This window comes from Apis florea, unplaced genomic scaffold (assembly GCF_048593485.1).
Source record: "Apis florea isolate Af1SG1 unplaced genomic scaffold, ASM4859348v1 contig_3811_pilon, whole genome shotgun sequence".
Lineage (NCBI taxonomy): Eukaryota > Metazoa > Arthropoda > Insecta > Hymenoptera > Apidae > Apis > Apis florea.
This window is the reverse complement of record NW_028256868.1, coordinates 1,181,420-1,208,051: the sequence shown is the minus strand read 5'-3', so window position 1 is coordinate 1,208,051 and position 26,632 is coordinate 1,181,420. Positions and strand designations below refer to the sequence as shown.

Genomic DNA, 26,632 nt, shown 5'->3' with positions numbered 1-26,632 from the left:
CGAAGAATAACGGAAAAATTGCTGCGCCGCCACACTGCGATACCGCATAGTGTAAATGTGTGCGATAACGCAGTTTCGGCTTAAAGGCTACAACGATTCGGATGACAACTGTTCACAAGGCTCTCTGGATGGCTCTCTAAGCGGGGATCTGGCTAATCTGGTTGCAGGAAGGAAACAAGGGGGTGTTCGTTTCAAAGGGTGTGTATGTGTGTAGCATAAATGACAGCAAGAAGGATTTCAAGGGTCAAAAAACGAGTCGAGGGAGCGTGTGTCCGTGCGTGTAAACGTTCCCGTGTGTACATGTGTGTGTATATATGCGTGTCTCTGCCTGCGTGTACACAGTACGTAAAAATGGGAGGGAATGACTTTGTCCTCGAATACAATAAATACACAGAGTGGTCTCACTACCTAGAAGCTTCTTCGGGGTTGTTGTTTTGTATGTGTGTGCGTGTGTGTGTGTGTGTGTGTGTGTGTATAAGTGTTTTTTTTCTTTTCTTGTCTGAGTGGCGTGATTAAGGGATTCGGTGAACGGTGCTGCGCACAAAAAAGTAGCGAGACAACGGTTTTTTGCATGCCCATCGAGCAGTTCTTTTTTTTCATGCCCTACGATTTTCATCTTTTTCTCATCTTCTCTCTTTTTCCCTATTTTTTTTTTTTCCCTACTTTGCGACGCTCTCTTCGTTTCTTTATCTCGCGTGTGCAGTGATTGTACTCTACCTACTTAACACATCGCTCTCTCCCTTACTTTTTCGCTCGTTTCGACTATGCTCGGACCTTGCTTATGCATATTTCAAAAAAACGGCATGTGTGTATCATGTATTATTGTGGATTGTTACATTAAGCGTGTAAGTGTTCACTAGATTTGTTGTTCTTGTTGTTGTTGTTGTTGTTGTTGCTGCTGCTGCGTTTTATTTTCTATCTTTTATTTTTTTTTATTTCTCGCGCGATTGGCCGTTTTATTCCTCTTCTCCTTTCTCTCTCTCTCCCTCTCTCTCTCTCTCTCTCTCTCTCTCTCTATATATATATATATATATATATATATATATATATATATATATATATATATATATACCTTATCTCTCTCCTGCACCGATAATAATTCTCTCGGCGTCGACTGTACTACATAAGGGGGGCATAAGGGGGGTGGGGCGGGCGTCTCAACAACACGTCGGCGGCGGCCCGCCGCGTATATCTTCGCACTGTGTTCTGTGTGTGTGTGTGTATTTTTTTATATTTTTCTTTTCGTCTCTTTTCACGCTTGTTCACTCTCTATTCTTTTCCATTTACGTATCTCTCTCTCTCTCTCTCTCGCACACTTTCTCCTTTTTCACCGAGCGTTTCGTTTTTCTCCGGAAAAAAAAAAAAGCAAAAAACTCGTCCACTCGCGCCTTCTAGGACTTAGCCTTACGAATCTACTATTTACACTGCGCCTTTTTTGTTTCTCTTTTTTTTTTTTCTTTTATTTAATGCCGATTATTACACTGCATTTGACTTCTCTCTTTCTTTCTCTCTCTCTCTCTCTCACAATACACTCGATATTCTTTCTTTTTCTTCTCGCCGTTCTATATCTTTTTTCGTCACTAATTCTCTAACTCGCTTCGTCTCGTTCGCGCACACACATCTCACACGCTCTCTCTCTCTCTCTCTCTCTCTCTCTGCTATCGTTACACACGTTTTGGTCTCTCGTCTCCTCTTACCGTCTCTCTCGCTCCGTGTTCCTTTTCCACGCGTATCTCGTTCGATCCATCTCTGTCTGGAACGACAAGCGACCCCACGTGCGAGCACACGCTTCGTCGCGTGTCTTCTATCCTTCTTCTCGTTTCTTTTTTTTTTTCTCTCTCCTCTTCCTCTTGCGAACAACACACGGGTGTTTGGAACATGGTCATGGTTTTCGCGATACAACGTGGAAACAACGTTTTGACACGACTCGAATCACTCGATAGGGATGTTACTGTACGACAGAGATGGTCGTGTTGTGGATGGACGCGTTAAGACGTGGAGAAGAGAGACGAGAGACACAACACGATTTTCGGCTTTACAAAGGTACGTACGGTTGATTGCAAACTCTGGAGGCCGCGGCGGGCCGGGTCAGTCTCATATACATGTTCTGAACGAAACATTTTTTTTTTCTTTTTCTTCGTTTTTAAAATCGTTTTCTTTTTTTTTTTTTTTCTTTTTTAAAATGCGCGTTTTTTTCCCGTCTTCAAGTCGCAATCGATCGATCTGAAAAGTAGTTTTCTTATTCCCTTTCCATCCCTTAACCTTTTCCTTTCTTTTTCTCCTTCGTTTTTACATGTCGTTTATATCTGTCTATTTTCTATTTTTTTCTTTTTTTTGTTCTGTCTCTCTCTCTGCATTCTTTTCATTTTTGTTATTTTTGTTGCGATTTTTTTTTTTTTGCCCCGACTCACTTGCACAAGCACGCTCACGTTCCATTCGTTCGTTTAGGTTGCTTTATTATTTTTTTCTTTTTTTGTTCCTGGTCGATCTCATGCATTCGTACTCTCTCTTTCTCTCTCTCTCTCGCGCTCTTTTTTATAATTTTCTCTCTCTCTCTCTCTCTCTCTCTTTCTCTCTTCCATTCGTACGCTCGTCTTTTTTCTTTCCCTACTCGCACATACACAAGATGATAACGTTTCTTTTTACGATTATTATACCTTACACATGTTACAATAATATTAATTACTTTTAATAATATTCAATAATTATAGTATAGTAGATGATCGATGAATGAGGTGGAGTACTGTACAGGATGCGCGATTTCCATGATTATCACATGTAAGATAGATTATTCAAAATTTTTTTTTTTTTTCTGTAACATTCAATCCTCCTTCCTCTCCTTCCTCCTCTTTTCTTTTTTTTATTCTTCCTCTTCCGTTTCCACCGCTATCTCTTTCTCTCTCACCCCTTCTTCCTCTTCGACAAAGGGGTATCGACACGCTATCTCGCCAGATCGTCTAGACCAGATAGCTTACCTTCCTGTTGTGGCTGCTCTTCCTTCCAGTCTCGTCGATAGGTAAGGTAGATGGGTAGGTTCAGCTTCCGTTTTAAAGTGATGTACACTCGATGATTCCCAAAAAGGGGGAGGGGGAAAAAGAAAAAAAAAAAAAAAAAAAAACAAAGCACGGCACTCTCTCCGTTTCTTTCCCCGTTTTTCTTTCTTTTTTAAATTTTTTTTTTTCTCTCTCTCTCGAGATCGTGCACACACCGAGATCACGTGCGTTCGACGATCCATCCATCCATCCCGCGGTCCATCGATCGCGACACGCGTCTTTCGGGGGGGCGGGGGGTGGAAATCGTTATTAGAGAAAAAAAAAAAAAAAAAAAAAAGAAGGAAACGAAAACAGATAGCATCCTCCCATACACTTAGCACACTCCGCCTCCTCCTCCTCCTCCTCCTCCTATTTCTCTTTCCATTCCTCCCGATCGCGCGTGAACACGCGCGTATCGTGTGCACCGGGTGTCCCAAAATGTCGAGAACTTTCACGGTTCCGCCACTCTGGCCACCATTGTGTTACAACATACACGGTTTATACTTGTTCTCGTGTGTGTCTCGCGCAAAAAATTTCTTTTATATCGATAGTTAATAGTTTAAATTAATAAATTATTTGGTTTATCACGCGCTTCCGAGCGTCCTGGCACTTTTCCTCTTTTTTCTTCTTCCTCTTCCTCTTCTTCTTCCTCCTCCTCTTCTTTTTCTCCAAATTCCTCCGTTCTCCCATTCAGTTCTCACTCCGTGTCTCTTCCCGGGAGGGGAAACGACGTGGCGCGCGACACACCAACATTATCGATCGACACACCACCGAACCAACTCCGTCGATTTCGATTTTTCAACCGAATTTCTTCCCCCCCCCCTCTCTCTCTCTCTCTTTCCCTTCCCTTCCCCCTCTCGTAATTAATCCGCACAAACAACGCGTCCGTTGATACAACTCATAGGCGGGTCGCTGGTTGGTCGTCGTCGCGCTCTGCCGTCGTCCAGGATGGTGCGGGGTGCGGAGCATCATCACCCGTCGCACAAGACACGTTCACACGGCCCCTTCGCCCATCCACGGAGCACTACGCCTCGAGGGACAACGCCTTGCACGGGCCCACCAACGGCCTGGGCGACGGGGACGGCGACTTCTTCGACAGGTTCAACGGTTGCTGGCTGTCCGCTATGTCCACCTGCAGCTCCATCATGTTGCTGGGGCAGCCGGACAACACGAGGGTCGCCGCCGTACTCGAGGCGGGCCGCGGACTCGTGCTCGTACTACTCGTCGCCGCCGCGGACAGGTACCTTGGCGACGAGGCCGGCGAATTGCCGACCATGAGGTAGTCCGAGGAAGACTGTTGCTGCTGCTGTTGTTGCTGTTGCCGGGCGCCCGTCGTCGTCGTGATGACGGACGTGGCCGGCCACCTGGTCGTCGAGTAGTTGCTGGTCGCGCACTGCAACAAGCCTTGAGATCCTTGGGGCGATCGCGCGGTGATCGTGGTGGTGGACGCGCACTGCTCCGCGGGCGAGGGCGAGGCGTTCGGCGACCTGGGGCTCGCCTCGCCCCTCATTATGTAATTGTGAATGATATCGGTGCGTTTCAACTGCTCGGCCGTCATCCGTGGCCCCTCCATCAGGCTCCTCGCCAGGGTCGAGTGGGTGCTGCTCAACAGGCTCGCCGTCTGGGGACACTGGCTCGCCTGCTGCGCCTGGCTCGACGGGCTTCGCGCCGGAGGCGAGGTCAAGTGGAGATGGAGCTGGGACTGCGTGTGCTGCACGATCACCGCTGGCTCGGCCTCCGCGCTGTCCTTCTGGCGGAGGGCGCGGAACTTCTTGTGCGGCTTGTACGCCTCGTCCATCAGAGAGTTGGTGTCGTACAACGGGGGCGCCTGCAGCACCCGCTTCAGCACCGGCATGTCCTCCACCTCCTTGTCCTCGGACCGGGGGCTCGAGCAGACCGAGGTCGGGGCGCTGCTCGCGCTGCTGCTCGCCGGTTTGTCAGCCTTCTCGGTCCCCGACTCGATGCCGCTGTCGCTCGGCGAGTCGAGCTTGCGGAATCGGGGGCATTGGGGCGGTTGGGGGGTTTTCGAGAGGGAGGCACGGTGGAGCTCGTCGTCCCCCGAGCTGGTGCTGCCCGAGTTCGCTCGTCGGCGATGGGGGCAGAGGCCGCCGGCCAGGGTGGCGGCCAGGAGGGGGGCGCTGGACGCGTGGTGTCCGCTTGGCGGGGCCACGTGGTGGTACTCCGTCAGGGAGGCGACCTCCCCGCTGCAGGTGCTCTCGGTACTCGACACGCTGCCCAGAGGACTCTTCACAGCCTCGTCCAGGGTGACGTCCGAGGCCGATCCCCAGGACGCCGCCGGCTCCTCCTCCATAGGCCAGTGTTGCTGCTGCTGCTGTTGTTGCTGTTGCTGTTGTTGTTGTTGCTGCTGCTGCTGCTGCGGTTGTTGAGCGTTGATCACGTGCTGCGTTTGCTGTTGCTGGTGCTGTTGCTGGGCCTGCATCTGTTGCTGTTGCTCGGTCATCTTGAACGCCAACAGTTTCTCCGAGTGGAGGGTGTTCAATGTCCTCAGGTCCGGGATCTTTTTCAACAATTCCCTGAGGATGTCCGGATGCTGGGGGTGGTTCTGCGCGAGGACCGTTTGGAGGGCGTTCCGCAGCTTGTTGTGCATGCGCTCGACCAGCTCGGTGTTGCGCAGACCGGGCCTGTCGGCCGCGATCACGACCACGGAACAGAAGAGGCCGAGCTCGGCGTCCGACAACCGCAACGAGTTCACCCTCTCGGCGAAGTCGAACATCGAGTCCATTAGGAAACGGGCGTTGCTGCTGTTGTGGATGGATTCGCGTTTCAACACCTGCCCGTTCAGGCAGATCATGCTGTTCGTTTGGGCGTCGAACATGCAAGCCAGCCGGACAAGCAACACCTCGAACACGCCCGCCTTGAGCAGCGTCACTTGATCGTCCTGCGCCAACAGGCTGAATCCGGGAATGCGTTTCGCGAATTCTACCACGCCACGGATCGCGGGCGAGAACCTCTTCGAGAAATCTTGCAGCAGCTCTTGCTGGCCAGTCAACGGCTGGGGGTTAGGGTTCAGGGGGCATGCCTGCAACCGCAAAGAAACAGAGACGGGTCACAGATTAGACGGATCGGAGGAAAAAGCATGGACAAAAGATTATTCTTCCAGTCGCGCGCGATTGGAGAAGAAGAAGAAGAAGAAGAAGAAGAAGAAGAAGAAGAAGAAGAAGAAGAAGAAGAAGAAAGAAAAAGAAAAAAAAAAGAGCTGGTCTTCCTCGTTTGGCGTCGAGGTCGACTGGTTCGATTTCCGCGTAGAACGGAGCGATCTCGGATGATCCAAGGTCCGTTTCGTATTGACGTAAGCGATAATAAAAATCTAGAGAGACCGAAAAATGCAGAGTCTCGAAAAAAAGGAGCAGAAAAAACGGCGATAAAAAATCAACAGAGAGAGAGAGAAAGAGAGAGAGAGAGAGAGAGAAAGAACGAGTTTGCGAACGTGGCATATACTCACCAAGGTTGGCGGACACGCGGTATAGTTAGGCGTTTCTCGAGCTCTGACCAGGATCGGTGCCACCTTGTCCCTGGTAAAGTCGCATGTGTCGAGATGGGCTTGCACAACTGTGGCCAGAAGCCGTTGCTCGTCCTCCAGCTCGGCCGCTACTGCCTTCTCTTGAGATCGGCTGTGGGAGCTTTGCTGCATAGCAGCCAGAATCCTGGCCTTCTCACGTTTGGGCACACGGCCGAATCGTACCGCTATAAGCAGAAACAACACGGATGGCCAACGATTAGACAGACGGGAAGAGAGAGAGAGAGAGAGAGAGAGAGAGAGAGAGAGAGAGACGACGCGGTTCGTTCGGTGGTCAGTGGTAAGCAGAAGGAAGGACACGTCGATGAATAGTTAATGCGATCAATGGATGAATCATGCAACGGACACGGCGTGTCGAGCTGCGTCCCGCGACCTTCGAGCGCTTCTAGCGCTTACGAGTTACGAGGAAAACTGATACGTGTCATTCCGCGAAACACCCTCCGATTTCCTCGTCATATATTAATATCTCGTTAACAGTAACGAAACACTGTTTATTCGTACGATTTTCTCTTTTTTTTTTCTTCTTAATCGTCGTTAACCGCACCGCACCATGATCGATCCATCGAATCGAAGCACGTGTATATATATATTCGGGAATTGGGGTACGATTTCGATGGATTGGAATTGCGCACGATCGAGGATGGAAAAAAAAAAAAAAGAAAAAAGAAAAAATCGAGAGGGGAAAGCGCACGACTTTCTCGCGCGGCGAGAAACGAAAGTGGCGGTTGCCTTGGCCTCGTGCTACGAATCCTTCCTCCGTTAGAAAGTCACGAGAGCGACACGGCGGTGTGACCGGCGGTGGAGGGTCGTGAAAGGGAAACGAGCGACGACGACAACGACGATGACGATTTTTCGGCGAGCACACGAAAAAAAATATTATAACGACACTCTATTGGACACATACGTGCATTATGATAGTTGACAACTCCGTTCAGGATTCCTTTCAGTATGGGTAACTCGTCTCCCATGACGATCGAGGAAAAACGATCGAGACGAACGCTCGATCCCTTTAATCGTTTCTGCGGCGTGTAGATCCGGAGCGAACTTCACCGCGCACCAAAACTAATCTCCCATCGGCACGATCACTACGGGTCGACGTTCGCGGTGAATTCGTATGGCACAGCATACACGCGATTATATATATATATGTGTGTATATATAAATATATATACGTGTAACTTATGAATCGATGATGTCCTTCTTTTTCTAATATTCTAACGTTCTAGTTTTATTTTATTATTTGGAATGGTATCGTGATAATCCGCTCGATCGCTGACTATCGGCTGACTATCGTCGTTACCGCGAGTCACTCCGACGAGAATCGTGTATTATATGGCGCGGCGTGGACGGCGCGCCGCCAGACACACGGCTGTCTGGTTCGCACACGAGCGAGCAGAGAGTTGAAGAAAGGAGCGCGACAGTAGAACGCGTGCAAACGCGAGACAGCATCACAGCCGACTGAGTGATGTTCCGCGGGTTGCGTTCAACAGCCCCTCCACTTATTCAGCCATCAACGACTCCCACCACCGGCCACGATTGTGGCCTTTGCCGAGCCTTTGGCCTTGAACTTGGTTTCAGCGACAGCCGCACGAGGCGTAGCGCCGACCCATATACACTATATAGCTGAGCGAATGTACGCGGCGACGTAGCGGCCAGCGCAGCACACTAAAAGGAGAGGGTGTACGTGACTATCTGTTTGCGTATGTATATGCTTCGGAGCGTGTGCTTGTGTGCGTGTACGTATACCTGTGCACACCGATCTCTGCGTACCCTTCTTTCTCTCTTTCCCCTTTCGTTGCTTCGTGCGTGAACACGCGACAAAGAACAGCTTCTAATCGAGACAGAATGAGATAGAGAGGGAGAGAGGAAGAGAGGATCCGTTGTCGGAGTGGCGAGATTCTTTCTCGTGTGCGCAGATGCGAATTTCCTTTGCTGGGGGTAAGCTACCCTCGACGACCTTGGACAACCCCTCGGCTTGCTGGCTATTTGCCCTGTCACCAGCTGCCGTCGTTGGACTTATCCCGTTCACGGACGATCGATCTTTCTTCCGTTGTTTTCGAATGGTCACCTAATCTTTTTCTCCGTGCGTTACTACTAGATCAACTTAATCGCGACGAGGGAATTAGGAATTTGATTTCTCTTCGTGCGGTTTTTATCGGTTTATCTGTGTTTACACCGGCGTGACTCGAATTCGTTCGAGACGAACGAATAATCCGACGAACGGATCGGAGTTCGCCGGTTCCGGCGACCACGAGGAGGTCATCGTGATCACGATTCATAAAGCGTGCCCGGCTCGAGTCACGTACGAGTTCCACCGCTAGACAGCTGCCGATCCGTGCGTGCACAGACATCGGCTCGAACATCATGACGGTATTCCGTCCCGAAGAGAGATCATTCGCGAACGTCTAACTGTATATTATTCCCCTAGCGAATGTCATTGATCGCTGGTAATCGCAGCATGTGTCATGTACCTCGTCAAGGAATCCTAATTAACTCCTAATCAAACGCGTCAATTAACGCGAGTCTCTCGAGCTGAACCACTGATCGAGCGACGAGAAAATCGAGCTGGAGCAGGTTCCTCGCGCGTATCCAGTCGCAAATTGCGAGGCGGTCGAATCCAGTCATGTCGGTTTGGCGGGACTGTCCGAGGCGAGCATGCGCCCGAGTGCCAGGTAGCTGAGTCGCGATGACGGGAAGGATGGAGGGGAAGTTGATGCGTGACGGTGGTGGGGGAGAAAAACGATCGCGAAGGGGACGAAGTTCGCGAGGTCTCCGCATGGAGCGTAGCGCCACGCGACGGCGCGTTGTCGGTGCGGGTCGCTGGGTGGGGGGAAAGCTTGGACAAGGAGATCGGGCAATGCGTGGTAGGGGAAGGCGGGAGATGATCGAGATAGTGTACGCGCTGGCGAAGAAGTGGGAGGCGTGGAAGGAGGTGGAAGGGTCACCGGGTACGTAGCGGCGAGTAGCGGTACTCTTTCTATAGACGTGGAGTCGCATGCAAGCCGAGCAATGCCCGACTATTGACCCCGCGCCACGATCCACGCTTGCTATCAGCGGAGGGACTTGCTTCTCAAACTTTGACTCTCTTTGTCCGAAATAAGATTTGGACTAAATACGCGTGACCGTTGATCAGCTCGTTCGAATTGGAATAAAAAAAAAGAAAAGAAAAGAAAAGAAAGATACTTAACGGTCACAGGAAAGTAAGTCGAAAGTAACTTGTTGATGTAAATATGAGGCGCGCGAATACGGTTTCTGTACCAGTTAACTAAATTAAAAGGAGAAGGTTCGAGAAGCTGGCCGAATATTTCGGCCGAGTTTGATCTCCAAAGGAGATAGGGACGTTTATAGATCAGACGGCGGTAGTAGTTGCATCCGTGGCGGGCCACTGATGCTCCCCGGGTCGTTGACCTCGGATAGGTCTGCGCGTCGTCGGTCGAATCTACTAGCGTCGATCTGCACGGCGGGAAAAAGAGGTCATCGGGCTGGTTCGGGATCATGAATATGGATGTTTCGAAAAGAAAGCAAACTCATCGCGAAAAGGGACCACGAGGGAGATATATAATTGCGGCTGCTTTCTCAAACGGCGAACTGGCCACTTTCGCCCATTGCGACACTTGTGCTGTGTCGCGGGGAGCGGTGTTACGCAAACGGTCAACGACCCTCCACTCTAGATTTTAGAAACTACTTTTCGGTACAAATGTGCGCGTTACGCGATCGCTAGGTTGTCGTATATCAAGGGAATTCGTTTCTCAATTGCTTCGTCGTCTATGCTTCCATTCCTATTGTCGTCAAACATTACGATATTTGTCAACATTACGACCAGAGAAATTGAGAAACTTTCGAGACGAATATTCGCAACGTACATACGTAATTGACGTAAACGTAGGGGACGTTCAATTAAGATAATAAAGAAAAAAAAAAAATGGACTCACCATCACGACTCATCCCGACAGCGATGCACTTCTTGAGACGGCAATATTGGCAGCGGTTCCTGTTGATGCGCAGGATGCTGCACTGTTGATTCTTGGTGCAGGGCCGGTACTGAATCTTCTGTTGAATGCTGCGCCGGAAGAATCCCTGCGAATCACCAACGAAACCCTCGTCAGTCTGACCGTCACTGTCCGATGAGGACCCCGACGAGCAATTGGTCCCCGTGCGGGGGGTGGCCAGGTCACATTCGCACAAGCACCCCATTAATTCACCCGGTCCCAGTCGGTGCTATCTCGCACACGGTCCCTCCTAAAAGGCGATCGCGCGCCTTTGCACGCGCACTGATCTCTCCTACTTCCTATCCTCTCCTCTTCCCCTTACACGCAGAATTACGCGCGTTATTACGAGCAACTCGCACCAAGTCCAAGTCCGACAAGTCCGGCCTCGATGGTCGGCGTAACACTCGAAACGTCCACCGAGGCGTACTTGTCTCGGTGAAAACAAACTCACGGCGCTTCTCGAAACCACCAAACTCACCAGCGAATCGGGCGTAACAGCTCGTAACCGTACGATATCATGCGGAGGCTCTGGACGCGAGTTTTCGGCGGGGGAAAAAGAAGCGACCGTTTGTATCGAAGCTTGGCTGTGGACTGGCTCTTTCTAGCACAGAGAGCATAGAGCCTCGGCACATTGCCTCTGGCTCGGCGAGGTGGGGGACACTCTGACCCAATTCCCGGACGTTCACCCGCAGTTCACCGCGTGAAAGTGAGAGTCCCCCTTGCGCGCACTCTGCCTCGCCTCGCCTATCTCTCTCGCTCTCCCGCGCGCTATACCCACTCCCTCTCGCTCCCTCTCGCTCCGATCTATCCGTCCCGTTTTGTCTCCGTTCCCTGTCCCGTTCGCGCGTGCTGGCAAACCCTCGATATATATCGCGCTCCTTGTCGGCCGAACGCGACCATAGAGGCTCGCGCGCGCTTCCAACGCTCTACTAACGGGTTCCTTCCCTTCTCCTCCTCCTCCACCTCCTCCACCACCACCGCCGTCACCTCGACTGGCGTTTCTGCGAGGAACCACCCTCTCGAAAAACCAACCTCTCCCTCAACCACGCATATTCCACCGATCCTCTCTCCTTTGCGAATAAACGCGGGAACCCCTCCTTTTTTTTCGAGCTGTACACACACACACACGTCCTTCGTCTTATTTCGGGGCTATACGATTCTTTCCACGACAAGCGAATAATAATCTCCTGGCCTCATCCGATATTCGTGCTCGACCAAGTTATCCCTTCGAAAACTCGGGATCGTTTTATTAAAATATTCTCATTCACGTTACCGATACGTAAACAAATGTCGGGGAGAGAAAAGGACGAGGAAAGGAACGCTCGGTTTTTTTCATGCAGCAACCGCTAATTGAGAATGAGAAAAGGTAGGTCAGGGCGGAGGAAGTCCCCGGCCGCGTATCGGTCAACGACCTCGCGCGCGGTTACGTAACGAACGACGCGTGGAACGTCGTCGTCGTCGTCGTCGTCGTCGTCGTCGTCGTCGTATCTTCGGCTGTGACAGGGCGCAGGCGCGCGCGCGCTTCGTGTGCATGCACGTATGCGTACGGAATTGGCGACACACTGTTGGTCGTCAAGTGACTCCTCTCTCGTGACGTCAGACACGCGACCTCGCCTACCTCAACTTCGTGCACGGACCGGCAGAGAGACGAGAGAACGATGTACCGTTGCACCTCCGCGCCCGGCCTGTCAATCGGTGCACGCGTTCGATGCAAGTCAATGAACTGTCAGCGTTGCCAATGTTAAGCTTCCCCGTGCGATCGGCCACGCTTACTCGCCGCATCTCTGTCCCCGGCCAACCTTTGAAATCCTCTCTCTGCCTTCTGCTAAACCCGGGCCAATGAACCCTGCTCGCGTTTGTTTTCGAAGAAACGCGCCTCTTTCACGGGGTCACGAATTTCCATCGTGTCGGATGTCGTAGGGACGTACGTAGATGGCGCTAGTTATTAATTGGATACCCCCCCCCTCCCCCCCTCATTCCTCCCCTGTCACGAGGATTTTATTGGTGAGGATCGATCCGGAATTTTTGGTGTTTTTGTAGATTAGATTAGATTTCAAATTTCTCGTTAAATATTTATGGGATACGCATCGATCGAAATCCTGTAATTTATTATTCTTGATCGATTATATCATTGATGGGGATAAAATTTGGATAAGAATGTGTAATTTATTCTCCATATATAATATTATTCTTGGTTCCGTTAGGTTTTTCGACTAGCTTGAATTGGAGGGAGATTCATAGGGATTTGGAAGATTGGGAAGATGTTAGGGGGCGCGAGCTGGTATCACGGATGCCCGGACGAGGCCAGCAACCCCTGTTGAACCCCTTGGCTTGGCGGGAATCCGGCGGGTGGAGTGGGACTGGAGGGGTGGGATTGTGGGAGAATGCGGTGCATCGATCTCTCAAACTCTGTGCATTCCCCCTGACGGGTCAGGGGGCGACCACCTTTGCGTGCTCTGCTCCGCAACTTACGTGTGTGGCGCACGCGCCACCATTGTGTCACAGCCACAATGCATCTTCCACCCCCACGTTTTTTCATCAACGAGTTATTTCAAAACAAACCCCCGTCCCTAAATTTTTTCGAATGAAAAAGAAATCAACAGGGTGGGGAAAAAATTAGAAAAGATCGAAAACGAGCTGTAATCGTCGAAACTTTCGCTCGAGAAACTTTCCTCGATCGCATCAACAATCTTGAACAACCCACCCGCAACAGTCCATCCCTTCCTCGATCCCTTCCTTCTCCGAAAAAATCCATCCTCCCTCCTCCACCCTCGAGGAATTCGCACGCGAGCGTCGAACCCGTCGAAATGGCCCCTCGTGAGTGTCCCGCGTCACGTTCACCGGTTGTGTTCGCTTTTATTTTCCGCGAAAGGAGCGAGTTCGCGCGGTGCGCGCGCGCGCGTGCATCTGCGTGCACAACTGCGTGTTGATGCGGCGAGAGCGCGTACATACAGATGTAGGTAAGGAGAGTGTGAGAGGTATACAACACACGACGTGGTCGCGGGGCCAACGACCGGAGCGCGCGACCGTGCCTCGCTTTGGTGGGGGATGGAACGTTGCTGGGATGGTGGGGGAAGGTGAGTGTATCTGCTCCCACGGGCGAAACGCGCGAAGGGGACAACGAAGAAGACGGGAAACGAAAGAACAGGGAAACGGATGGTGGAGAGAAGGAGCGACGAGGAAGGGAACGTGGGGAGGGAGAAAAAATGGCGAGAAAGAGAGGTGTCGTGAGAGTGCGACGAGCGATGGAGCGGTGGAGGGGGAGAGAGAGAGAGAGAGAGAGAGGGAGGACAGGACACGAAACGGAGTAACGGTGACGTACATAATGCGCGCGCCCGTGCGGGCGCATGCGCTCTCGCTCGAAACGACACTCTCTGCTACGCTCGGGGGCATTAACCGCGAGCGCGCGCTCGCATCGACGCGCACCTACGACCCCAAGAATTCGCAGCTCGTTCCCCGGATAGGCCCGATCCTCGAGGTCACACGAGGATGATGATGATGATGATGATGAAGGGAGCGATCGAAAATTGGGAATACGGTTGATAATTGTGAAGTGACATTTTTGGGGGTGTCTGTAAGAGGAAATTTGAAACGTGAATTTTAATAAGGGTAGAAATTGCTGAGGAAAGAAATGGTGCCGTTGACCGATCAGCTTTTATACTCTCGTTTGACCTCGAACAGTTCGCTGCTCTCTATTCCCCGGGCATCGATACCGAGGAAGCCGATCGAACTATTTTTCCGTTTCCACGGCGCTCGAGATGTCTTCACGAATCTGTCGACGACGTCCTCGAACAAACGGCGTGTCGATTTTTAAACGAAATTTCGACGATTCCTCTTTCTCGATTTACGAAAAAAATGCACGAAACACGAAAGGACCAGGGTACTTCGTTAACGAAGGAATAATGAAAATATTTAAAATACAAAACGCCAATTGAAAAAAGTGTAAATTCTACGGCAAAAAAAAAAAAAAAAAAAGAAAAAACCTCACCCGACGTATAATTTCTCGGGGAGGAGAAAGAGCTCGGTTGTAGCTCGGTGCCGTGTTTCACGGGGGTGGCTTTATCGTGGCTATGGAGGGAGGAGGAGAATCGTGACGTTCGATTCCGCGGCGCGGCGGGGCGTTATCTCGAGGAACACAGCGCGCGTTCCCGCTCCGGAGATACCGCGCCGAGCGAGAGAACACCTACCACGATAATAAGCGGCTGACCCGATTCTAAAGTAGATGCACCGGGGTCAGTAACCCCAACACCGAGCACCGAAATACCCGCGCAATCAAATGAAAATGAGATCACGACTCGTTACGACATCAAAAATGACGGTTAATCGGGTAGGCGAGGGCGAGGGGCGGTGGTGGGGGGAGGGCGAGAGGGGGGGAGGGGAGATGGAGGCGGTCGTGGGTGGGGAGCGGTGGGGGCGTGGAGGGGAGAGCGACGTGGAGGGATGGGGAGAATGGTGGGGGGAATGGTGTACGCTGGTGTACGCGGAGGGGAGAGGGGGAGGGGGGGGAGGGGAACGAGCGTGTGACGTAACTGGCTCGGGGGTCGACGACCGGAGGGTTAATGCACCGGTCGCCTGGTTTCAACCCTCCGGAAAAAGAGTCGACGCGCACCTCCACCGTTGATTGCGCGACGGCGGGGAGATTTAAAGAGGAACATCGACGCGAAAATAAAAACCGAGATATACATATATATACATATATATATATATATATATATATATATACACACGTATATACACGTATATAAATGTATATACCCCCTCCCGTTTCCCCCTCCTTCAAAGGACTTTCCTCCAAGTTTTTTTTTCGAAAAGATTGTTCACCCTATGCGCACGTGGTTATTTGGTGAGAGAGGTGAAAGATTCGAGTGGATAAAAAGGGAGGGAGGGGAATCTGTGGACGGATGACAACGAATTTGGAGGCGAATTTGTTTGGAGTTGAGGAAGGGTTGTTCTTGAGAAAGGGTTCGTCGAGGATTGTCGCGTTATAAGGGGGGAGGAGATAAGAATCTGGGGGGGGGATAAACGTGGAATAATAATATCGAGGGGAGATCGGATTCGGATGAACGTTGAACCTACACGTGAGTCGAGTAGGTTACCCCCTATCGGGCGAATGACGTGTTTTTTTTTATCGCGGTTTTATCGTGGCCGATTGCGGCGCCGCGAATCTCTCTCGTGCCGTAAAACTGTGAGCCCAGGTCAGTGACGCGTGCACGAAAAGTGTCGTGGGGGGCAACGTCCTGGCCGAGATATCTGGGCCAGTGCGAGGCACACAACGACCGCCATCTTCAGCGTCACTTTTTCCATTCCGAAAACATGGGACTCGCGTGACCTAACCTGTCCATCGATCCATCCAACTTGTCTCCTTTTGTGTCCAAATTATCCCCGTAACGAAACATCGTGCATCACGTCGTACGATTAATAATTTCAAGATCTCTCCTCCCCGAGATGATCACACAACATTTTGCGAGACACAGATTGGACGCAGTCAAAATACTACGTAAACCTGGAACGAATCGACTACGAGAGAGGCATAGAGAGGCCGAGGAAAAGTAGCTTGTGGCCGGTGGAATGGCGAAATAGTGTAACAGCAGCGCGACCGAGCGACCTAGTCTTAAAGATATCCAACACTCTTCCGCGTTCTCTTCCCTTTCCACCTCGGTTCCCTCGCTCCCTGCGTGTTCCAGTACCCATAAGACGGTCTCTACCGCTAGCGGCTAGGTCACTCGACGTCGACTCGTTTGCCGTAAAGTGGCTCTGTGTGTGTTACGCTACGGCCATAAGTTACTGACCCAGTCAACCCAGCCCGAGGCTCGCACCGCTCCTTCTCCGATCGCTCTGCTCATCAGGAATCTCCCTCGAGGAGTGGAGGGGGAGAGGAAGCTAGACGGAAAAATCCTTGAATCGTGGAAAGGAATGTCGTTGCCCGGTTCCGATTCTCTCTCTCTCTCTCTCTCTCTCTCTCTCTCTCTCTCTCTCTGTTCGGTTTCGAGGTTTCGAGGTATCGTGAAGAGACGGAATTTTCGTGTCCAAAAATCGCCAGCGTCATCAACGGGGGGTTAAACGAAGACACTTTCTCTTTCTCCCCCCGTGGTGGGCCGCCATCATCTCTTTGGCTTTTCGGCGATTCCACTCTCAACGGCGGGTTCCACTCTCTCTTTCCTTTCGCCCGGACAAACGACCCGGGGTGTTTCGAATCGGGAGGATTAACCCAGGGGAAAGTCATCGTTATGCCATCATTGGAAAGGAAGAATCGAAACCCCTGTTGCGTTGGGTCACTTGCGGAGCTAATGACCGATTCTATTTCGGATTTTCCAAAAGTTCGACCAGTAAAGACGTTGAAACTCGTGCGTACGCACGAGATACAAATATATCATCGAACGACTCGATTTCGTGCGTAAATCACAGAGAAGGTGAGAGGCGAGGAGGAAAGCGATATCATCGGTTCGACGGACGAGGAAGATCTGCGAGCACAGGCACACCGGTTCACAACACCTGGCGGAGTATCCCCCACCACGGATCCCCAGTCGGCGTGGTGGGAGCAGAGGTGGCCGTGGTGGGGGTAACGTTCTACCACTTCCTAAAACGAATTCGCGGCCTATGCTGCCCCCACCACGCGCCTCCTTGAAGTCGACGACAATGACGAGCACGAGGACGTTGGCCTTCGCGGGGCGTAATTATCAGCCTCGGAGGGAAACGATTTACATTCGATTCGATTCGAGGTTTCGCGGGAAAAGAAACTCTTCTTTCTACCTTCCTCGGTTGTACTCGGACGCGCGCTTCTTTTTTTTTTTTTTTTTTCTTCTCTAGAAAGTGAGTCATTCTCCTTCGAAACATTCTTTCACACCAGATACATCTTTTTTCCAAGAATAGACGTATCTTTTTCTTCTTCTTCTTCTTCTTCTTCTTCTTTTCTCGAGTAAAAATGGCCCTCGAGGCGAGAGGGACGAGTCGATTCGAATGGGAAGAATAGAGTGAAAAGGGAAGGAGAGGGGGAAGCCGGACAGGAAGTTGCATGGACGGATGTGCATTCTTCTCTGCGTTGCACATACCTGCCCTAAAACTCGGCCACACGAAAACCACCGATACAAAACTCGCTACCTGTCCCCTCCCCCCCTCCCTCCCTCCCCTCCCCGCATCCTTCTCACGCGAAGGTTAACGTTCTAAACTGAAATTTCGCCACATTTTCCGCTCCTTTTGCGTAACCGCCCGCGAAGCTATTGTCCCTTCCTGCCCTTCTTGCTTGTACCCGTGTTCCAGGAAAATCTGATCATCGAACACGACCGCGTATCCTGTTCCCTTCCATTCTCGAAAGTCGCACAAGTTTTTTGTGTCTTTCTCGTAAGAAATATTTTTAAAATATATTGTATTTGGATCGATTTAAACGAACTTGTCGGCACGATCAGCAGAGGAAATATATATATATATACGTGCGATCTTGAATCTTATTCTTGAATAAAAAGAATCGTGAAAAGAAAAAAAGAAAAAAAAAACCGATGACGAATGTTATGTTCGAGAACACGATTCTTGAGATTGTAAAGAAAGAGACCTTGGCAAGATTTTTCGTCCACGGGAGGAGGGCAACGTCAAGGACCCAGCCCGAACGTCTCGCGATTTCCGCGTGTACAAGGTCGAGCTGTGCTCGGTCGATAGCTTCTCCGTAGCCTTGGTCGCATCGTACATTCACATTCAAGCCCCGTTCACTTCCTGGCCACATCGCCTCACGATCGACATTTTCGATACTATTTCTCAAATCCCAATCTTAAAAATCTCGTCTCGAATCTTCCCTCTTTTCTCTTCAAGAAGGGAAGAGAAGAAAAATGAAAATTAAAAAGAAAAGGAAAAAGTATCGAAAATTTCGAGGAGACCTCGCGTTAAAAAAAATCGCGCGCGATATTCGCCAACACGATTCCGCTATATCACGAAACTCGAAAATGAGATTCGTAAGAAGGAAAAAAACGCGTAAGCGAAAATGTGTAAACGGATCGAAAAAAGACGTCAAAGACGGAATGTGGCGAGCTCGAATTTCCACTCACCTTGCATCCCTCGCAGGAGTGTACTCCATAGTGAAAACCGGACGCCTTGTCCCCGCAAACACGGCACAATACCGTGGTCCCGTCGAATTCTGCAAATAGAAGAAGAAAAGAAATAGAGTTACACACTGTCCACACTATATAATATGCGCGTGTTATCGATATGTCAATGTTCGCGTTGCTCTCCACGTGGTGGAGAGCGCGTGTCCGAGAGGAGAAAGGTGGGAGAGAAAGAAGAACACTTTCTCCTCTCTCGCGGCGGGTTACAGCATCGGCGTGTTACAACTTTCTGCTTTCACTCCACTGTCACGACGCGCGATCGTTCTTTTTCTTTTTTCTATCTGTGCCATCAGATAAGACCGGACTAATGGACCACCCTATATATACATATACGGGTATCTGGTCGAACCTGACTCGTTGATTTCATCTCCTACAATTTTCCTATAATTATACGGCATTTTCGATTTCCCGCGAAAGGAAATGAGAAATTCGAGGATCTCTTTTTCCTTTTCTTTTTCTTTCTCGCACAAAAAAATTTAATTTTCAAATGAGTTCCGTCGACTCCGGGAACCGTACCTATGTTCAATTCAGGCTCAGGTTTCGCCGAGGAAACGGTGGAGTCCATGGTAGGCATGTTGGGGCTAAGGTGATGCGGCAACTGGGCCACGTGATAAGGGCTGGACATTCCCTGAGATACGCAAGACATGCGCGACACGCTGGACGCGCGGGAACCGTGGGAAGATATGCTCGAGATGGGGGATTCGGGTGCCGGTGACGTCGCCATCGTGGCCTGCGCGCTGCTGTCCGGTGTCAGGATCATGGTCTGTCTATATTCGATCCAACGATGTATTCTGTACGTTATGTTCCTCGATTTATCATCAACCACTTGGCACGCCACTGCACTGACTCGAGGACCGACATTAGTTCACTCTCTACGTTCCTTCTACTCGGCTATCACCACTGACCAATAACTCACTACTAACTCACATCTTCTTCAATTGTCATCACCATAAGAATAAAAGGAAACAACGAGACAATATCCAACGGTAAAATCCTTCCTTTATATATATATATATATCCCTCCTTTTTCCTTCTCCTCTTCTCTCTCTCTCTCTCTCTCTCCTTCTTATCTTCCAGTCCAGTTAGTTCATTAAAGTATCGCTAGCACACGATCACGTGAGAAAGACGAATCACACGAGCTCGCTACTTTCCGGCCGAGAACCTATCGAAACGAAGGGCAGGTGCGTTGTGCGGCGGGCGACGAACACCACGGCCGTGTTATACGCGTGTAGTATACGAGCGAGCGAGGAAGGAAGCTGTGGGTAGTATACAAGGGAGGCCGAAAAAGAACGGGACGGATGGCGCGGAGAAGAGAGAGTGAAAGTAAGTGTTCGCTCGAGGGAGGTTCGCGTTGGTCTGACTGGAGTTCGGCGCTGGCGAGTGTTGGTTACCTGGGGGCCGTGCAGCCCTTACTCGGAGCGACGCCGGTACTCCGAGTGGAGGGGAGGGATTGATGTGGCTGCCTGCTTGCCAGCCTGCCTCGACCATCTACAATGTCTACGCCCTGGCTACCTAGTATGTAGTAGAGGACACACAGCGCACCGGTGCGCTCTTACAGAGCCCCCCTGAGAGAGTTCATCGTATTTTCAATGCTGGAGGTCACTGACAAGCGGCTGCGGGCCCGGGCGCACCGGCGTCACGGGCCCGGCCAATCGCGTCGCCGCTCGCTGGGCCGCGCGCCCTCCTCATTGGCCGCCGCCTCTCCCCACCACTCGCCGCGGACCTCTACCGGCCGGCTCTCCTTCCTCCCGCCGGAGGAAGTTCATCGGCCGAAACCTTGACTGAATTACCCCGCAGCAGCGGCCAAGGCCATGCGCCCTCTCGCTCCAGCGGCCGGGTACTACACCTCTGTCGTTTCGCCTTCTCTCCTTCCTCTCCCTCTAACCTTGCCCGCTTCCTCTCTTCTCGCTCGCCGCTCTCTGTCCTCGTCCCACGATCCGTCATATTCTTTCCGGACCGTTCCATCCCACGAGGAAGTCTGTCCTCTTCGCTCTTCTTTTCTTTCGTCTATGTACGCGCGTGTGTGTATATAGATGTACATATATAGGTGTTTACTTTATCTTTGATTTAGGGCCATCTCGGTTTTACATATGTCGAATCGTTTTAATTGATCGACGATGTATAATAAAATTTTGAAGGGTGAAAATATGGCGAAGGCTCAGGTAGATTTTTCTCCTTAGAATGTAATAATATTGGGTTTCCCCATTTTTCTACCTCGACCCTGTCTCGGGTATAATGGGATACTGGTTTCGAGCGCGGTACAAAGTGTTGTTGATATTCGAACAATGCCCCGTATAATGCGATACCGGTTTAATCTCCTTGGAGATTCTCGTTCATTAAGCCGTTTGCCCTCTTCTTTTTCTTAATACCTTGTCCTCGTCGTCGAAAGGAAATTATTTCCTTTTTGTTTCGATAACACAGCGCCCGCTATATAAGTATCCACGCATTGCTCGCTTCTTAATGGATAAAACGAATCGCAGCGCAGAGCACGCGAGGTTGGAATCTTCGTTCCCACACACAGCGTTTTAATATTCCATAATCCCCTTCCTCCGTACTTCCTCTTCCACGATTCACAGGGATTTCGCACCGATCATCATCACCCACCATGATCATCTCGATCGTAGAGATGGAAAATTTCGGCGCAAGATTTCGAAAGGAACGAACTGGCATCGATGAAAAACGTGATGCAAGCTCGACGAACCGCTTTTGCTTTCGAACAAATATTCGTCTCGAGATCTTTTTTTTTTTTTTTGTTTCTGTTGCGTTCTTGTTCTTCGATTATCTTCGACTCGACGACTCGTTCCAGACACCATCGACTTTTTCGAATTTTTTCCCTCGGCTTTCGCTCGTCGAGGATCGGTTTACCGCTGAACCAAGTTAATCGCGACGGCGCTCGATTTTCCGTCTCCGAGGATCGAGGAGGAAAAATTCGCCGACGCTCCATTATATATATCTGCAACTTTGCGATTTATCGCGACGCGTTCGCTTTCAGGGCTGCATTGTGCAACCGCCCACGCGGCTTAGCTTCGCCACCTGTTCCACGACGGCCACCCACGCAAGGTTGATTTGTCTTTCGATTACTTTATTACTTTATTACGATCGATTACGGTGCCGTATTGACTTTTATCGGGACACGAAATAAAATTGAATCGAAAAAAGTCGAATCGATCGTGTTGCAAAATTTGCGTAAAATCCTTCGGGATAAAGTTACGATCGAGACAATGGAGATAATTAAAGGAGGGAATATTGTGTTATGATAATAATAATAATAAAAATCAACAAAGAAGTTACAATAGTAATTATTTCCTCTTCGGGCATCTCTCGATGTCTCCTCCTATCCTTTGATTCACGCGTATCATTCACACGAAGTGCGAATTACAAATTGATACGTATACATGTATATATTTCGAAATATTCCTGCCTTGTTCCACATTGTCTGACATATATACATCTTTCATATATCCCCTCCTATCGGGTCGTTATGGATGAATAAATTGAGGTCGTTAAGTATTCATCTATCAAGGAGACACGAAATTCTATATACAATATTTCAACGTTTTTTTTGAAAAAAAAGTTTTCGAACAAAGTCGGTATACCACACTGGATATGCACACCGGAAGTTGCCCCCCTCATTGTCATCCTCCCTCGAGGAAGATCCAGAGGAAACTCGATATTTTTGGGGGATCGTCGATCAACAATAATGCTGGAAAAATCCAACAAACAGCCCTTCCTCCTCAACCCTTGCGAATCCTTTTAAGCCAATAGGGGAGGGGGGAGCAGACGATTTTAAAACTTTGTTTCCTCCACCGTTTATAAGCCGCCGCTTCGTAAAACGCGTATAATAAACGGAAAACTTTCTCTCCTCAAAGGTGTGTACGCGACAGCCACTCGACAGGAGGAGACTTAACAGCCTGCGAGGTGTCACAAGACTCGGGGAGAGTCAACGTCCCACCATAATCAACGCGATAATTTATTTTCATGAATTTACTGCGGCGCTATTACGAGCCCACGACGTTTTGTCCACCGTGACGGCCTTCCTCGGTTAAAACTGCCTTTTTTCTTTTCTTTTTTCTTCTTCTTTTTTTTTTTCTCCCCCTTCCATTTCCATCTTCCCTTCTTAAACACCACTCGTCCTTGCCCGTTTACTCACTTTGTCCTTGCCCCGTGTCGCCTTATTATTGGGATAGATTCGAATAGGGTTTCTCAGAGAATATATATGTATATATATATATATAAGAAAGTATGGTAAGTTTCAAGGACAATTTTCAGGCTAGTCGTAGTATTATTGATATTTATTGGGCCGTTTGTTCGAGCCGAAAGACGGTCGGTCGGTAAGCTGACATTGATGGAGTTTCGAAGGAAGATTTATTAGTCGACTGATTTATTATATCGTTTCGACTGTTCCTGCTCTTCGAATAATTGTCCGATTCGAATAAGAAACAATGCTTAAACAACGTTGAAACAATTAATAATAATTTTCAGGAAAGTTATCAGGTCCCCGTTATTTTAATAAAAATACGTTAATATTCATTTATAAACAGACTCTTACGGAGGAAATAGACGATAGATGTTTGCTTAATAAGAAAGGGAAAGATCTTATGGTTCGAAAATCTCTAAATCCTGTCATCGAGCAAGCAAAAGTTGGACGTACGTATATAATATAATAGCAGGCGACGACGGAGGTCAGACGAAGCCGTTTCCTTGAAATCGGGTAGCGACCTGCAGCGATACGCATTTATATGCAACGAATACACCATGGCCCTCGCGTGGTATCTATTTTTAATCGGTTAAAGTATAAAGCGATCGCGCGTGTCGGCATTATTGCTATCCTCTAAGAAGGAATAATTGACAAGTTCTCTGACGAAGCGTGTTTTGTCTTCTTTTTCCAACGTGAATCTTATCGAATTGGCGCGAAATTTAAAAGTAGAGTTGTTGTTGTAGCACGCCCCTTGAAAAGAGATCCCGTTTCGAGGAATAATGAACAAACAAAGATCCCAGGGGCGTGGCTCGGGATCTATGTAACGCACATTATAGACACGCGAGAATATTCTCAAATCACGGAGCAAATACTTCCTGCCTTTTGTACCGTGGAATCGGTTTTTCCACCTTCGTTATCCCGGTTGAACTAATTATACAAATATTTCTCTCCTCCTTTTAATCCCTCGCTCTCTAATCAAATTAATAACAATCTGCTCCATCTCCAGACACCAACAAAATTCTCAAATTAAATTAATACTATATATATATATATATGTTTCGAATTAATTAAGAAAGAAGGGGATAGATCCAAAAAATTCCCTCTCCCCGATCACGAGCCTTCTTAAATATCTTATTTCACCGTATAAAACGCGTTTGGAATCGCAACGCAAGCGGTCGTGTAACTCCATTCCGTTCAACAATAAGAGAGACATCGCGTCGAAAGCGCGGGTACGTGTCGCGTTCGCATAATCTATCCCGAGAAATTTATACGGACGATTATCCGGTTGGTCGATGACCTTCCAACCAACGACGAGGTAGAGACCTTTATTGGATTCGTCATCGTGTTTCGAATATCCCTTCCTTCGGTTTTAGAGGCGTCAGACTGTGTCATCGAGCCGATCATTATGTTAATTATGGCCGCCAATTATGTTAATCGCCGCTTGTTTGTCGATCGAGCTCGAGAGAAGAATGCGGTCCATCGAGGGCCGATTATGATTATTAAATTTTCATTCAATTTCAAGTTCTGGCCTGGCTCGATTGTCGAACGATCGATTCGCATAATATTTATCGCGAAACGAACCCGTTTACCACGAATCTATAAAATATTAATTGTTCGTTTTTATTACTTCGATCGATTATTTATTCAATATTTGGTCACGCTGTTAATACGAAATAACGGTGATAAACGCGCGTCTTGTGTTGCACAGATTCTGATGAGACAGATTCCGGTGTGGACGATCATATTTAAATAACCAGCCACAACCATAAAACAATTCGAATATTAAGAATATTAATTTCAATCATAATCGTGTTTTACAAATAGGATTCGAACGAAGAATAAGGAAATACAAATACGTGTTGCCTCGTTTAATCGAGAAAACTTCCGTTGGAAAAACTCGCTTCGTACTCGACACACTCGTAAAAACCGTTTACCTCTTAAAATTCGTACTCGTAAAATTCGTTTACCTCTTAAAAATAGAAAAACAATTACATTTCCCAAGTGAAATAAAATCCTCTTCCACGGATATATTTAAAAATCCAAAAAAAAAAAAAAAAAAAAAAAAGAACTATTCCGATCGTGAATCTCCTCACAACATCAAAGTCTTAACGAGATCCAGCGTAAACGGGAACGTTAATTGGCATAAACAATAAGCAGTTAAACGGCAGCGAGGAATTTGCACCGGCACGCCGTGTGAGAAAAACGGCGAGACAATCGCGCACGGCTAACCCAAACTGTTTTTCCCCGTGGCGGTGGCGCTACGAGCAAGCGAGATAAAAATACGTAAACGGGGATAATTGGAAGGTGCATTTCCACGATGGTGTGGGTCTCATTGTGTCTACCTTGCCGTGTCCTTGCCACTGAACGACCGGTCGCCGACCGCCCGTTTTGCCTTCGTAAGCAGCTTCCTAGATCATCGACACCTGGTAACTGGAGTAACATCGATGACCACGATGATGATGAAAAATGTTTCTCTCTCTCTCTCTCAGAAGGGGAATTCGAGGATGGATTGTTCGAATCGTGTCGAATGAAATTTGTTATTGCGTTGTTGGTGAAATACGAGTTTTGAGAAAAATATATTTACCTACTTTACATTTTTTCTGGATTCGAATTTTCTGAATTTTTGTTCGATCGAAAAGTGATGGACAAAGAGGAATATCGAGGATCGAAATTTTCTTTTTCCACGTAAAGTCATCGTAAATCTTGTCAATCTTGTGATAGTCCAGAAGAGATAGTCCGGAAAGAAAAAAGGAAAAGAATGGGAAGAAAAAGTGAGGAAGAATCTGGAGAAGAGATTTTAATACAAACAAGAATATATCTATTTATACAACATTCCTCGACACCGTGTAATGGAATAGAAAATTAAATGGCTGTCATACTCATCGATACACCTGTCTTCTCGTTTATTAGATCCAATTACAAATCGATCCTTTCCATTAGCAACACAGCCTTCTGAGAGGCGATCGATCTTATGCGTTCGATCTTGAAGAGAGAAAGAGGAAGAGGAGAAAAAAGTATTCGTAAAAAAGATCGATCGTAACCACGACTAAGATTCCGTTGCATATTCAACGATTATTATAGATTATTATATTCAGCGTAGTGGTTTCGAATATGGCTGGCCAGTATTGGGCCGTTACAAAATCCATCTTTGATCGCTTCCTCATGTTTTCATGGCTATTAGATCATCAGACTGACGATCATCATGGTGGCGACTATCGTTTATTGACGTGCAATTATCAACCTGCACACCACCTTCGCGCCGTATTATTAAATAATATCGTAACATCATAGTGGTACCAGATACGTGACTGAAAAAGAAACGAAAAAAAGAAAAAAGAAAAAAAGATCGAATAGCCATTGTTTGGATAACTTTCTGTCATTTTTATCGAAACACGATCGTTTCGAATATTATTGACGGGGAGAACAATTTCTCCACTTCTTTTTCTCTTCTTTTTCTTCTTCTTCTTCTTAAACGAATATATAAAAATATCGAATTTTAATATATCCGACGAGGAGGATAATGTTTGACTCAAACAATAAAACTAAGAAGCTTGATGTATGTGATTACGTTTAATTCATCTCTTCCTGTTTACTTCACCTATTTCAAGATTCCACGCACGGCCTGTTATTCCACGAAATTGCGTTTATCTTCCAAGCCAATACAAGAAAGTTCATATATTCATTGGCCTATCGATCTCCATTATCTCACAGCTAAGAAAAAAATCCATATACGTATCCTCGTCACCTATCCAAACTTCAAGAATTTCCTTTTTATTAAAACTTCC

General features: G+C 48.6%; 1 protein-coding gene across 5 annotated transcripts in view; it reads right to left on the bottom strand.

Moving 5' to 3' along the window:
* Positions 1-2,425: 2,425 nt before the first annotated feature.
* The window catches only part of E75 (ecdysone-induced protein 75), a 148,580-nt gene continuing 124,373 nt past the window's right edge, over positions 2,426-26,632 (bottom strand). For 3 of the 5 annotated variants that reach the window (XM_086917024.1, XM_086917025.1, XM_086917026.1), the window contains exons 2-5: positions 18,593-18,681; positions 10,503-10,647; positions 6,496-6,737; positions 2,426-6,072 (exon numbers count right to left, since the gene is read on the bottom strand). In XM_086917024.1, coding sequence (XP_086773150.1) covers positions 4,057-6,072; positions 6,496-6,737; positions 10,503-10,647; positions 18,593-18,681 — 2,492 coding nt within the window. In that variant the 3' untranslated portion in view covers positions 2,426-4,056. Of the gene's footprint in view, positions 6,073-6,495; positions 6,738-7,474; positions 10,021-10,502; positions 10,648-18,592; positions 18,682-19,165; positions 20,185-26,632 lie in introns of those variants that run through there. The other 2 variants (XM_086917023.1, XM_086917028.1) reach the window with 2 other exon arrangements.